This window comes from Nipponia nippon, unplaced genomic scaffold (genome assembly GCF_047370975.1).
Source record: "Nipponia nippon isolate SJK-2023a ecotype South Korea unplaced genomic scaffold, ASM4737097v1 scaffold_10, whole genome shotgun sequence".
In the NCBI taxonomy this organism is placed as follows: Eukaryota; Metazoa; Chordata; class Aves; order Pelecaniformes; family Threskiornithidae; genus Nipponia; species Nipponia nippon.
This window is the reverse complement of record NW_028262291.1, coordinates 13279612-13293833: the sequence shown is the minus strand read 5'-3', so window position 1 is coordinate 13293833 and position 14222 is coordinate 13279612. Positions and strand designations below refer to the sequence as shown.

Here is a 14222-nt window from a genome sequence, read left to right as displayed (position 1 = left end):
CCTAATCTAGGGGAATATGGGGAGACCCACGTGGAGTACTGCGTTCAGCTCTGGAGCCCGCAGCACAGGAAGGACATGGACCTGTTGGAGCAGGTCCAGAAGAGGCCCACAAAAATGATGAGAGGGCTGGAGCACCTATGAGAACAGGCTGAGAGAGCTGGGGTTGTTTAGCCTGGAGAAGAGAAGGCTCCGGGGAGACGACGTGATTGTGGCCTTTCAATACTTAAAGCGGGCTTCTAAGAAAGATGGGGACAGACTTTTTAGTAGGGCCTGTAGCGATAGGACAGGGGGGAGTGGTTTGAAGCTGAAAGAGGGTAGATTTAGACCAGATATAAGGAAGAAATGTTTTACAATGCAGGTGGCGAAACACTGGACCAGGTTGCCCAGAGAGGCTGGAGATGTTTCCACCCCTGGAAACAGTCAAGACCAGGTTGGACGGGGCTCTGAGCAACCTGCTCTAGTTGAAAATGTCCCTGCTCATTCATTGCAGGAGGGTTGGACTAGGTGACCTTTAAAGGTCCCTTCCAATCCAAACTATTCTATCCCTTTTGCCTATTCTACTACTTCTGCACCTTCAGATCAACAGGTTCTGACACATCAATGCAGGGGCAAAAAAAAAGATACATTTTTCTGAGGTTTCTTTTCAATGAAAAATAAAATGCAAGCCTGGGTCTCCCTTCCTTTGCCCTTTTCTGTAGTCATTCACCTCTAAGAGAAGGAAGATAGGGCTCCTTTGCTGGCATAGAGCTCGGCTCCAAAAAAATTCTCAGAACAGCATTGCTCTGAGCCAAATGAAGAGGTGTCCTGCAATGTTAGACAAGCATTCTGGGGTAAATGACTAGGGTAGGTGCTGGGCAGGGCCCTATCCTTTTTAAGATTTATTTTAAACACTTCCATTTATGCTTTTGAGTTTAGCACTGAGAGGAACATTCAAACCTCCTCCCCTCAGCCACACAGGCCTGTGAGCCAGGCAGAATAGGGAAGAAAAATAATACAGAATTTAAAAAAAAAAAAAAAATCAAATACAGCTGCTTGAGCCTGAAGTGGCAAAATCTCAAGCTGCTACTTCCTTAATTGGGCATTGGCGAGCCTGTGACTCCAGATGCACTCTACCAGCACTGTGCAGCAGAGGAGCACTGGAGGGTTTACCTGTTGTATTCGGAGACAGGGAGCCAGTCCTTGGCATCAGGAAAGCAGAACTGAGGGATAGCCTTGAGACGCTCCTCGGCTTCACGCATTTGCTTGGTTGGTCTTTCTAGCTGTGGGGGAGAAAATTGAGGTTCACTCAGTTACTGTTAGTGCCAGCTTCGCAGCACCTCTCGGTGGGGGGGGTGTTACTAATGAGCTCTGAGGAGCAAGGGCCCATCAGCTTGTTCTTTATTTGTGGTTTGCAGAGTGAGGCACGACCCCAGGACAGACTTATAGATGCTAGTACAACAGAAATAATCACTGCTGGGTTTTTTAATTTTTTTTTTAAATTGCCCAAAACTCCCTTGTTGCACAATGGCCACTTAAAACATAGTCCTAATTCAAATTCCTTTCTGCTGCAAGAGCACAAGAGAAATGCCATAGATCAGCAAAAGTCTTTCCATTGACTTCAGCAAGTTTTGGAACAAATCCTAATATAGCCAAAATGAGTTAGAAGTGAAATATTTAGAAACTGAATTTAAACACTGTCTTTAAAACACCTACCATTGGGCCAAACTCTCCAGCACTGAAAAGATAAATTTGTGAACAGGGAAAACTTTCAGTACTCTATGTCCTTCACTTTGTAACAGATTGCTTTGGAAAAATTATGAAAGCTGAATGATTAACTCAATTTAAAAAATAGATTTCTATTAATTTACCCACTTATTCACTTTATTGTCTTAGAATGAACTGTATATAAGAACTTTTCTGTTACCTTGGGAAACTGATACGTCACTTCTGGGAGGTAAGTGTTTTTAGAGGGCTTCTTTTTCAGTGACACTACCACAAAATACTCAAATAACTCCCGTTCCTGCCATTCAATCAGCTCCAGTTCCAGGGTTCGATAACTTGGAGCCCTCTTCAGCATTGACTGGATGTGTACTAGACGCTGGGTATGAGCTAGCATTTAAAAGAAAAGAAAAGGAAAAAAAAGAAAAAGGGGGGGGGGGGGAGAGAAAAAAAAAAAGAGACAGATCATTACCTGCGACTGTAAACTGTAATGTGTATGTGTAAGCCACAGCCATTCACAAAGAACTTTCAATTTGCCAGTGTATTATTCCAAGCACATTCTCCTTTCAAAAGCAAACCTTCATACTGTAGTCTCCCTCACTAATTGCACCCATAAATCAAAACTCTCTCCAAGTACTGAAGTAATGCAACACTAAGGCACTGAAATAATTTGCAGTTCGTAACTGTTACCCTGCCAAGGTCTGCTTTTTCTTTGCACATAAGCCTAGATTTTAAGCCCTTATGTGGGTGTGCAAATGCACTAGGGCCTCCAGGGTGACACATCTCAGGCCTGACTTGGAACCTGGTTTACATTGGTGAAAAACAACTCTGTGACCTGTCCCTACATAGCACAGCTTTATGCTAAGAACCACTGAAGGTGTATTTTCTCCTTCTCCACAGCACAGGCATAGTCCGTACAAGTCATGGAATGATCTCCAGGGAAGGGGGAATGAAAGAGGTGCAAATTGCCTCCTGTGGGATTACTTTGCTTGTGCCAATTCGATTGAGGGGCAATCTTAGATTCATGGTCACATCCAGTCCTGATTCAAAGATATGCCTCAATCCAGTGACATGTCGCTAGACATCTATGGTGGACTAGTCAGTAACATCATTACCAGTTCTGGTAGACCAATAAGTGAAAACAGCTAAGTAAAACCAGCTTCCTGCATGCTCTTCCCCACCTCTTCACGCCACGATCTCTGTGCAATGGCAAATGAATTACTAGCAGCACATGTCAATCCCTTAAGGCTACATTCACTCACACTGCCCAGTTTGGAAAAGGCAGACTGTCCCTTGTGGTAGGGAAATAAGATGTCACAAGCACTTGATCACAGCAGTAATTAATTGACAGAACGAAAGGGAAACCCCTTGGTGACCAGCCATCATACAACTGGTTCAACAACACAAAAATTAAAAATTAGTTTGATAAAGCACTTGGGCCTTGGTGTGACTGCAAAACTAGGGAAGCTAAAATCCCAAGAAATAATCTGCCTTGTCCTGCCTTGAGATAGCCCCCCACTGCCAGCCAGTGCTTCATATTTGCAAGACGTGAAACCAAAGAGCCCACCCCAGCCCAACAGATGGGGACCCAGTGAATCCCGTCATGCTACACGTGACAACTGGATCTTTGGCTCGGGATGCCCTGAGAGCATCAATGTAAATATAAGGTCACACAGAAGCAGTCAGTGAGCCATCAGAGTGAAGATCCTCCATTACGCAACAATGGGGAAAAAGCTTCACAGTTTCCAGTGAAATCAGAATATCCTCCCAATAACAAAAGAGAGGCCAGGCCCCGTCTGTCTTCTTTCATAGGCTATGAGCAAAAGCAACCCCTATATTTTTTGACACAAAGAGACTCAGAACTGGAAGTGCTTTTGGGCTGGTACCTGTCTACAAAGGAGCAATGAGTGGTTTTCCACAGATCACTGTACAATGTTGCATACAGCCTGCTTTGGGTGGTCTTACCACCACCTGTCTGGAACAAATCTGTTTCCCTAAGACAATTTCTTCCAGCAAGTTTCCCTGCATGAACAGTAATCAGGTGACATCTGCAGCAGATAGACAAAAATGCTTGCCCCTTATCTTATAACCACAGCTCCACACTCTTGGGCTTTTTTCCCCTCACTTACTAACAACATGGTAAGTTTTTAGTAATAAAATCTGTTGTTGCTGCTTTCAACTTTTTTATAGTTCTCTCTGTGTATCAGGACTCTTGAAAATGAGGGACTAATTTACTGGCCTGGCTCAAGCAGAGTTTGTGCAGGTGCTGTGCACTGATAAAGGAATTTCTACAATTTGCAGACTGCAGACCTATAAAAGAGTATAAGAACCGCTACACTGGATCAGACCCAGAGTCTTTCCTCCAACAGCAGCTAGCTGTAAACACTTAAAGCAGTGTATGAATAAGAAGAGAGCATATTTATCCAATCTCGTCCCTCTAAGTTTGCACCCAGTAGTCAGTCTGGAAAACATCAGCATCTGTGAAGTGGCTGACAAAGCAAATCTATCAAAGGTCCTGTTCTTCATTATATGACACAGTTGCCAAATCCTTGTTAGATCCTCACAGCTCATTTTGTCCTTGCTTTCCACATTCATGCTCCTGTGTTGGAAACTTTGTGAGCTTTGCAGTAATGGAGTTAGCATAGTTCAGGAAGGAAAATATAGGCCATGGACAGGAACAATGTGTAGTAGCAGGAGAATGTACCTTGATAAGGTCTGTGACAATGGCTGACTTGAAGTTATTGAAGGCTGATCCCTTACCTTTAAACCTGTCATCTGAGTCACTCTCACTCTCGCTGTTCTCATCTGCAGAGGAGATAGAGGTATCAGTTAATGCAAAACCAAAGCAAACATAAACCTGGTTTACTGTGGTGAAACTGGGAAAAATCATATCTCACACTGAGCCTTGTGAGCCACGCATGCTCTCTCCTCAGTTTTAAAACATCTTGAAATAAACAGTTCAAATGACTCCTTAGATTGTGTTTTCCTTGGATTAAGTTTCAATTTTGCTTGAGAATAAGAGCTTCATTTTGATGAAAGTGCAAAATTCATTCCCCATTACAGCAATTGGTTGCACTGAACCCCCATCTATGCTAAGCTACAGAGGTGAATGTGCCATTTTGAAAATTTATTTTAACCCTTCCACTTCTTTTTCAGACTTCAATTTAAAAAAAAAAAAAAAGTTTTGCAGCATTTGAGAAGTCAAAGTAAGCCTTATGAGCTTTGTCTGTCTGGGCAACATTTTCAATCACCAGAACTCACCCAACTCAGTGAGAGTAACATGCAAAAGTAACCTTATGACAAGATGTATTTCTGAGGTGTACTCGCATTAAAGCTCTATTGTACTCCTACTACAAACATGGCCTGAATTTCTTTTTGGCCCCTGCTTTTCCAGAAGCAGTCTGAAGCGCAGTGAGAGTTACATTCACATGCCAGGAAAAAGCATGAATCAATTACAAGGTCAAAACTGTGAATTTTGGACAAAACTTACAGATGTAAATTAGTTAAAAAGTGAACTAAAGAAAAAGCTGGATAAAGTCTAGCTGATCATGGGATTAACAGGACAGACAATGCTGAGAATCTCGGTTATTTTTAGCTCGTCCCTATTTTCTCCTCCTACAGACACAAAGTTATCATTGTTTGTAGAAGGAAGTTCTAAACAAAGTAGAGCCCAGGGTAGGTGTGGAGGGAAGAAGGGAATCTATTAGTCCTCTAACGTTCAAATGGATTCACTGAACCATGATGCTTGGTGTCATACCTCGTAGGGATGCTGTTTCAATATTGGACATAGAAAGTTTCTTCAATCGTTTTTTTCCTCTTTTTGCACTGTAGATGGAATTGATTCTTTGGACAAGCTGCAAAATAAGAAATTAAGGAATCACTAAGACCAAACACTTTTCTTCCAGGAAACTTCTAATTAATCTATCCAAACAAGGAATTTGACCATGGATGATAGGCCAGCTGAACCCCTCAAAGCCTTCACTCTTTCAAAGTACTTTTCTTATCTCTCTTATTTTGAATCCCATTTGTTTGAATCACTTATTTTGAATCTCACTCCTTTACCTATGGATATATTTTAAAAAACAATTAAATAACTCGGAAACCTAAACCCCATTTTCAAAAATCACGTAGACATTTGTAATAAAAGCACAATAAGCCTGAGGATTCAAAAGTACCTGTTACCCTCTACCACCTCATTCCTCCCTCTCTATGCTATTGTTTCTTCACTTTCATTGTCTAAGTAACAGTGATCCATTAGTGATATCCAACTTTGCCAAACTGCCATGGATCTTAAGATCATATTCTTATTTTGAACATAAGAGTAACATGTGTGTTAGCACCTCTCTGAACTGAGATTTTAGTGTGTCCAAATAAGCACAGAAGGAGGTGGCCCTAACTTTTTAAAGCCTTTTCAGGTACAGAGTGAACCAGCTGCTTTGAAGCTATATCGTATCAGCTGAGGGTCTGGCCCATATGGACTTCTCCTCCCCACCCCCTTCCAACTCGTGCCGTACTTACCTTACTTCAGAGGTGCTGTATCTACAGTCTCCAATCTTATCCTTATCTACAAAAGTATTTTGAAGTTAGCTACTGGTACTGGCTTTAGCGGGCTTTAACCAGCACTAGCCAGAATTTTAACTCCTGGTAATCATCTTTATGACTTCCCTCAGGAAGGCTAATGCAGATAATAACTGTCTATCAAAAAAAAACTGAGATGGTGGAAAATATTAATGAGAGAACTTGTGTTTAGTGCCTTCAACAAGAGGTTGGGATTACTAAGAATTCGTAATTAAACAGAATATTTTAACTTCTGGAGAGTCATAAATATGTAACAATTAATCTTCATAATGTTTTTATGAGTCAGGAATAGCATGTTTTCAATTCATAGCAGCATTACTGATAGAACTATAATATAATTTTCAAAAGCTGTTTTACCTCAGCTTGCAGAGAGAAATAAACTCAGTCAGAGAAACTAATTCCCCGTAGACGGAGTAGGAAGTCAGTAACAGAGCACAGACTGGAACAAAAACTCATGCAACCCCTCCAACAGAGGAAGAGGGTCTGTCTCAGAAGGGACAGTTTGAAGTGTTAAAATCCTTGCTTGTTCTCCTGCTTGAAGCAGTATTAGGGATTTTGCCTCTACACGCTGACTGAGCCATGTGCAACCCACCAGCAAGGCTCAGCTGGAACTTCTCTGCTTGCGTCCATGTGCCTGGCTCTGCCCGCTGTGAATCTGCACAGCACCAAGGAATCTGCACACTGCGTGCGCCAGCCCAGAAACTCCTGCACGTAAGCACTAAACAAGGCATCAGGAATCAGGAGTGAGGGGCCTTGCTGGGATTTTTCACTCCCCTTGCTGTGCTGCTTGGCACTTTATCTGCTTGAGCTACTTCACCAGGGGTAAAATACCTGCGCTGTGGTGAGGAAAGCCCACATGTTTAAAGAATTTGGATATTGCTTCACAAATCATCACTGGGGGTGGTACAGAACAGGAGCTTCTCAGGTTCAAGTTTTTCCCTCTAATAACTAGCTTTTTCTCAACAAAAACCTGAGATTCTCCAGTAATATGTTATTCTAGGAGCTAGAGTGGTCAAAGATAGAAATTATCACGAGATTTATGATAATACTATGTATAATCATATGCTGAAAACATAATTTCATATAAGGAGAATGTCTGTCCCTTAAATTAAAACAAAAAAACAACAACAAAAAAAAAAGAAAGTTGGGTACAAAACTAACAGCCAAACTTTGCAAGTTTTACTCAAAACCAAGTAGTAAGCTACTCTGTAAGTTACTCTGTAACTTCCTTCACAGATGTATGCTCATTTGTGTAGTAAAATAGTATATTCCAAGAAAGTAAAAATATAGTAAATATTAAGGATGTAGGATTAATTCCTTCCTTTTTGTTTGTTTCCTGCTTAGACAGAATTTCAGACGAATTGACAGGAACATAAAAATCTCCCTCTACTCACAGTATTTACAGCCATGTACTTTAAAATGCATTCTCTAATAAGAACAGGAAAAAGCTGAATATACAGTAAAAATCAACTTTGTTCACAAGCCAAAAAATAAATATATTGGCATTTCTCCTCCCCTCTGTTACTGTTGTACTAGAAAACGTTTGTTGGGTGGTTTTGGTTTTGTTTGGTGGCTTGGGTTTTTTTTACATCCCATTTTGAATTGGAAAACTCCTTGAAAAACGGAAAATTAATTTTTACAACAGGGTTATCAGGATGGGGTAGGTTGCAAGTAAATGAAGGGAAAAATATTAGGCCAATAATAGTTATTTTCCTGAAACCAGTAAACAAATGATGGGGAAAAAACCCACTTCAGATGCTGCTGCATGTTATAAATAATAATTGCTTGGCTATCACCCATTCAAAATTATAAAGCTAGGTACACAACAATGCTCTGGCCCACAATGCTCTGAGCTTAAAGAAAAGTGTGGAAAACAGAATTGGCTTAAAATCAACTCTGTGCAAAGATGGCAATCAGATGTTTGCTACTCTTGGACCAGGGCAGAGTTACCCACTTCTAAGGAAGGGATTTTCACAGTATGGCTGTATGTAAAAAAGGAGCATGTCTTGGCTCCTGAGAGTTACTGTTTCTGTTTTGATCTCAATTTTCCTTTAGGATACAAAAAGAGCTTTCAGTGATGGCTAAAGGCTGGATAGAAATTTGCAAGCTCTTGCAGACAGGTAAACTATGCTCAGCATAAGCCTGATCACCCTGCCAGTACCTTTGGGATCCTCCTGGCCCGCCGTGTAGACAGCAGCTCGCTTGTGGTACTCAGGCTGTCCTCATTGAGGCTGGAAGGGGAAGAGGGAATGCCAAGCTGAGCCAGCAGCAGCATGTCATCGTGGCTGTGCCGCTTGGGCAGCCGTGGTAAGCGGTGGCTCTTCCTTTCTGACCAGTTCCCGATGCGCAGAGACTGGCTGCTGGGCTTCGAAGGTAGCTGCAGGAACAAGAACAGCTTGAGCTCTTCCCCTCCTCAGCAATACTTAGCACAGAAGCAGCCCTTTGTGAGCAAGCGGTGGCTACACAAGGACATTGTGCCAGGTGAGCCACTGCTCTGCGGGATATGTGAGAAGAGAGGGTTTAAGGTCAAAATGAAGAGACAGGGGTCAACATCGAAGACTTTAAAGTTCAAAGAAAACAATAGTACTTTTGGCTTTGGTGCATTTCCATGCACTCACATCACATCAACTCTATGAACCTTCAAACCTAACTTAAAGGCTTGGCTGACATCAGAACACTGACCCGATGGGTCTGGTCAGTCTCTTTCACTTGCAGTAGTGAAAATCAAGAGCAATTACATTGAAGTTGCTATTTTATCCTAGAGAAAGAAAGTAGAAAATCAAGCTTGCTGTATTTCCATTGTGTTAAGATGTTTTAAGATCTGCCAACGTGCAGAAGCGCGGTTACAGCTTTGTCCTGCATTCCCAAAGAATTCCCTTTAAAACATGAAATCGTTATCATTGCAAGGGTAAAGGAAAATTTCACTGACAAGACTAAGCTCCAAGTAACAGCTATCTTTAAAAAACTGGGGCTCTTTTGGAGCAGTCTTTCAAGCAGCTCTGCCCAGCTCTCAGGAAGGTTAACTGGCAGGCTTGCAAGGGTCCCTGCCTTCTCCTCCCAAACACAAACACTGTAAGAAGCTTAACTAGCATGTTTAGAAAAAAGTACTATTATGTCAAACAGCTGTCAATTGGCATTTGCTAATATTCTATTAGCAGTATTACGAGCTGTAAACCTGCAGTAATAAATGTCCCATTTGTTCTACTTAGAGGGCTTACCTGTTACAGCACCATACTATCTGGGATGAAGCATAGGTGTTTCTGTATGTGTGGGTTTTGCATCACAAATACAATCTCATCAATAAAACATTCTTTTTATATCTAATGACTTCAAAAACTGAAAATATGAATGGAAAAGGAGAAGACACAGCGGGATTCAAAATGACCACAAGCCAGTGTTTCTGAGGTCTCTGCTTACCACAGGTTAGCATGCCAGGAAAATCTGCAGCAGTCTATACTTTAATGAAAGGAATTCTTTTTGGAGATGATTGTTGAAAGCCTGCTGACCTCGTGATCTCTTCCATCTTGTTTATCATCATCCATGACTGAAAAGTCATGTTGCTAATCCAGCTATGTTGCTATGCTGGAAAAATTGGGTGATAAATTGTTGCCAAAGCTGCCATTCTTCAGGAAATTGAGACTTTTCGATTTCTGGTCATTGGAGAATTACCCAGGCCCATAGTTCACCTGCTCTTAGTGTCTCTTCGCTTTAGATATCAGCACAATGACAGCACAATTATGGCAGGACTGACTCCTGGCAGGAAACTCCGGGCAGCATTTCAAAAAGAAGCTACCAGAATAAAGACAGCCCTGTTGCAAAGATACCAGAGAGTATTTATTTACTGACCAACTTTACAGAAGTAATTGTCATCTGTATAGTCTTTGGTCACCCTGTGTAAAACAGAGAACAGCAGACAGTATCTTACTATGTATCTATATGGTTCCTACCCTAATGGAACACCCTGTGGGATCCTCTAGATGTTACACAATTCCTATTAACACACACACACAGCCAAAAATAATTGTTATGCATAGTACATCTCTCACTACGAGGTTATCTTCATGGCTGCAGCTTCTGTTTCTCCTTACTTTGCCTGATTACTACTTTCCACTTGTTACCTTTTCAGCAGCTTTGCTGAAAACACTCCTGTTCTACAAATGATGTGCTAGGTACATACTAAGAATCCTGGTGATACTTCTTTTGTCTTGGACTGTAGTGCTTACATGCGCACAAAATAAGTGAAAGAAAATGTATTCAGTTTTGTTCTAGGTCTCTTTACAAGACAAAAATGTAAACCGTTGTGACCTTTTGTTCAACTGCAAATTTTCTGTTGATTCAATGCAAAACAAAGTTCCTTTAAAAGGCGTTTTGAATCTCAAAATTAAGTATGTGATGAAATTTATATTTTTCCTTATGAACACAATGATCCTATGAACAACAAAGCAACCTGTCATTTCATAGCATTCACAAAAAACAGACTGCTTTGCAAAATTCACCACAAAATGGAAAGTTTGCAGAGTTCCTGGTCTTTTACTTTATGCTGTAAACACAACTGACACAGCCTTGTTAAATGCAGATGCTCAGGTTTTTCTGATTATTTTATTATTCATTTATTTATGGGGGGGGCATACTTGGCCGCCTCCATTTTACAATAAAAAATGCCACGCTACGTACTTCACGTGAGCATGAAGGCCTCAGGTAACAATACATGGGCAAGATTAAGCAGCTGACTTTTTCCCTCCTGTCCCTACTAAAAGCCCAGCAGCAAACATGGAGGCAATTCACAAAGAGGCGCAGCTGTACAAATAATTTAGGGCCAGATTCAACTCACAAACAACTGCTGGAAGAATTCTGCTTAAACTCATCAGGCCGTAGCCAGCACAAAGAGCCATCAGCTTCTGCAGCGCAGCACTCAGAAGCTGAGCTACAGCTGACAAGAGCATTCCCAGCAACGATTTATGCATTTGATCGCACTCTTTTTCCAGATGCCCTCTATCATTCGGTACGGCTGCTCTTCCTCCTATGCCACGACTGATTTTCTTGCAAAAGTTTTAAATAAGCTTCAAGCACAGAAAGACCGGCGTCGTCACGCTGTTACCTGGGGAGGTGATGTGTATTTCCTGTCCTGCGGCGTCCACATCCTGTGCAAAGAATCTAGGGAATTCTCGGAGAGCTGATGGGATTTTCGGCCCGCGTGACGGCCTTTCAGCTCCACATCCTCGTACGGGTTTTCCTTGGGCGACTCGCCTTCACATTAGTTTTTTTGTTTTTTTTAAAGAAAAGAAAAACAGACAGGAATGTAACGTTAAAAAAAATAAAAATCATGTGAACCAAGTGAAAGGCTTTTAGAAAAGCTCCTCGGCTTTCAGCATGACTCATCCCTCTAGCTGCAGCTGGAAGTATTTGGAAGACAACTTGGCTATGAGGTCGACAAGTTTCTTTGCGTTCTTTTTTATGGCTTTTTTTTTTTTTTTAATAAAATGCAAAGATTTCACAAGATGTGCTTCTGAGCATCCACAGCTGTGGAAAATTTATTGATATGTAAAAGCTAAAGCACATAACAACTTTAAAGTGTATCAGTAGATTTTATAAATCTATAGCAGCCACTCACAGGGTGAAATGAATAGCAATAAATAACTGTTCTCAACATACCACCCTTACACACAATAAGACAACTTTTATTTGATGCTTAAACTACCTTTACTTTTCTCTTCCCCTGAGAGAAGGCAAAGAAAGAATAAACGCTTCAGCTCAGCAGTGCCAAGAGAGAAGATTGGGAAACGTAAAAGATGAGGGAAGAATTTCTGCCCTGACCATACTGAATCCTCAAAGTGTTCTTTAAAACCCATCATGCCTTCTAATTAAGCAGCTATTAATTTCAATTTATGTATAATTAATATTGCCTAGAAGGAAACTCATCCTGCCAGTAATATATAGAGGCTTGAACAGTTAATCACTAAATATGACATAAATGAAAAATACATCAAAAAGCAGACTGCAATCTTTGAATTCTTAGCATTTGAAAACCAGAACCCAAATTTATAGTCCAGATTTAAGTGAGATCCAATACCCTTCAGCAGCCTACGGACCAGTGGAATAACCCACTGTCTTCTCAAAACTACTGAACTCACTAAACCTCTCACTGAACTAAGAAGCATGAAGATGAATGAGTGCTATCAGTAAAATGAACATTTTGTATCCATTTCTTCAAACAGTTCATAATCAGCAACTGGTTCAGAACTTCAGGTTTTTCGAACACACAGTCCTTCCAGTTTTCCAACCACCTTACACAGAAAATCATCCACAAAAAAGTGATCTACTCAAATTCAAGACTCGACTTTGCAGAAACTTGAAACATGCAGGAAGTTCAAAGCTTTTGAACCAACTTGCTTTTATATCTAAAGATGACTCAAACTCATGGTTTTAGTACAATATGTATTACAATACAAGCTATTAAATATAAGAAATTCAGATTTTACTACATACTGTATCAATTAAGAATTGAAAACAGAAAGCTATAGCATGGTTTATTACTCACACTGTTACAGAAAATAGTCACTGCTTTTACAGAGATGACAGTTGAGGCACAGGTATTTTCAATGAGAGCAAGGCCTGGATTACCCAGTTCATTTAACTACCAGGTTTTTTTGTTCTAGACAGAATATTACATTTCCTCATTGTACAAAAGAAAACAAAAGTAGTTTGTGCTCTCTACTTTATTGTTAAACCTAGAAGCGTGAGGCTGCTTGATTCATCAACTACAGCGATAAGAGCTTTTGCTTAGCAAGTTCACATATTCACAAGTAAAAATAGTTTTGCTTCAGTAGTGCATCATACTGAGATTTCTAGTCAAATATAAGCACAAGAGTGAATGTTTTAGCTTTTTTTTTAATTAGAAGCCTGAATAACTGCTGCTCTTGAAGAATGTTTAAATTGGCAATCACAGCTTATTATTTCATCCAGAGGGAATCTGATTCTAGAGGCTGCACTATCATCATAGTCAATCCACATGCCACATGGAAAGAACACCTTCAGGTGCATGGGGTACTTAGAAGAAAGGCCTTTTGATTAATACAATAAACAGAATAAATCTTAAGCAACAAATATTCCTACAAAAATGTAAAGCTACAAATGTTCTGGGAGGACTATGGAATTGATTGATTCCTTCTGCAGGAAGAAAAATAAATAGATATTGCACACTAATTCTGTTACTTGTAAACTCTAGAGCTCTAGATATGATAATCATAACAACAATAAATGGTCAACTTTGCAAAATGCTGTTGCTTACTCACAGCTAATCGGACTGTACTAGCATAATAAAATTTCTTGTAAGCCCAAGTCAAGTATAGGTCAAGCAAGCATTTTAGAGTGGATTAACAGATTTCAAAATACTCGGCTACATTAGACAGTGCTCAAACATATGCTTCCTTGTGAAAACAAATGTTATTACATTGGTCTGCATAGTATCCAAACCCCTGAGAAGAAACAAGCCCATCAGCTGAAATGTTTTTTAAAATGTAAAGCATTTAAAAGTTTTAGGGTGATTCTCTTTCCAAGACACAATGTAAAACAGAATTGCTTGAACCCAGTTAAACTCAACATTATTAATGTTGACCTAAAATATAAAGTATAGAAACAGGCCCAGAGAAGTCTTGGATGAGAGGAGAGGGAGGAGCAAGGAACCATGAGCAGAGGCTGCTTTTGTGACTCAGATTCTCTACCAAAAGAAAGCTTGGGCCAAATTCCTCTTCAGTGTAATGTGGAGGTCAGTGGAGACACCACAGGGATTTTAACCCTTTCCTGTGAGAGTTTCTTCAGATGACTGGTTTGCTGTTCAAGAACACTTGTTTCTTTTATTTTTCTCTTTTGCTTAAAAATAAAATTATTTCACGGTTTGGTTTGTTTTTTTTTTTTTTTTTTTCATTTTTAAATGAAGCCTTGAGACC

At 40.4% G+C, this 14222-nt stretch overlaps 1 protein-coding gene across 7 annotated transcripts in view; it reads right to left on the bottom strand.

Moving 5' to 3' along the window:
• Window positions 1-14222, bottom strand: part of DENND2B (DENN domain containing 2B) — a 184190-nt gene that overhangs the window by 44050 nt on the left and 125918 nt on the right. For all 7 annotated transcript variants that reach the window (XR_015701831.1, XM_087745570.1, XM_087745575.1 and 4 more), the window contains 6 exons: window positions 11375-11523; window positions 8438-8653; window positions 5456-5552; window positions 4459-4503; window positions 1904-2088; window positions 1150-1259 (listed from right to left, as the gene is read on the bottom strand). Coding sequence is in view for 6 of the 7 variants with exons in the window: in XM_087745570.1 (XP_087601696.1) it covers window positions 1150-1259; window positions 1904-2088; window positions 4459-4503; window positions 5456-5552; window positions 8438-8653; window positions 11375-11523 (802 nt within the window). In the remaining variant the exon portion in view is untranslated. The remainder of the gene's footprint in view (window positions 1-1149; window positions 1260-1903; window positions 2089-4458; window positions 4504-5455; window positions 5553-8437; window positions 8654-11374; window positions 11524-14222) is intronic.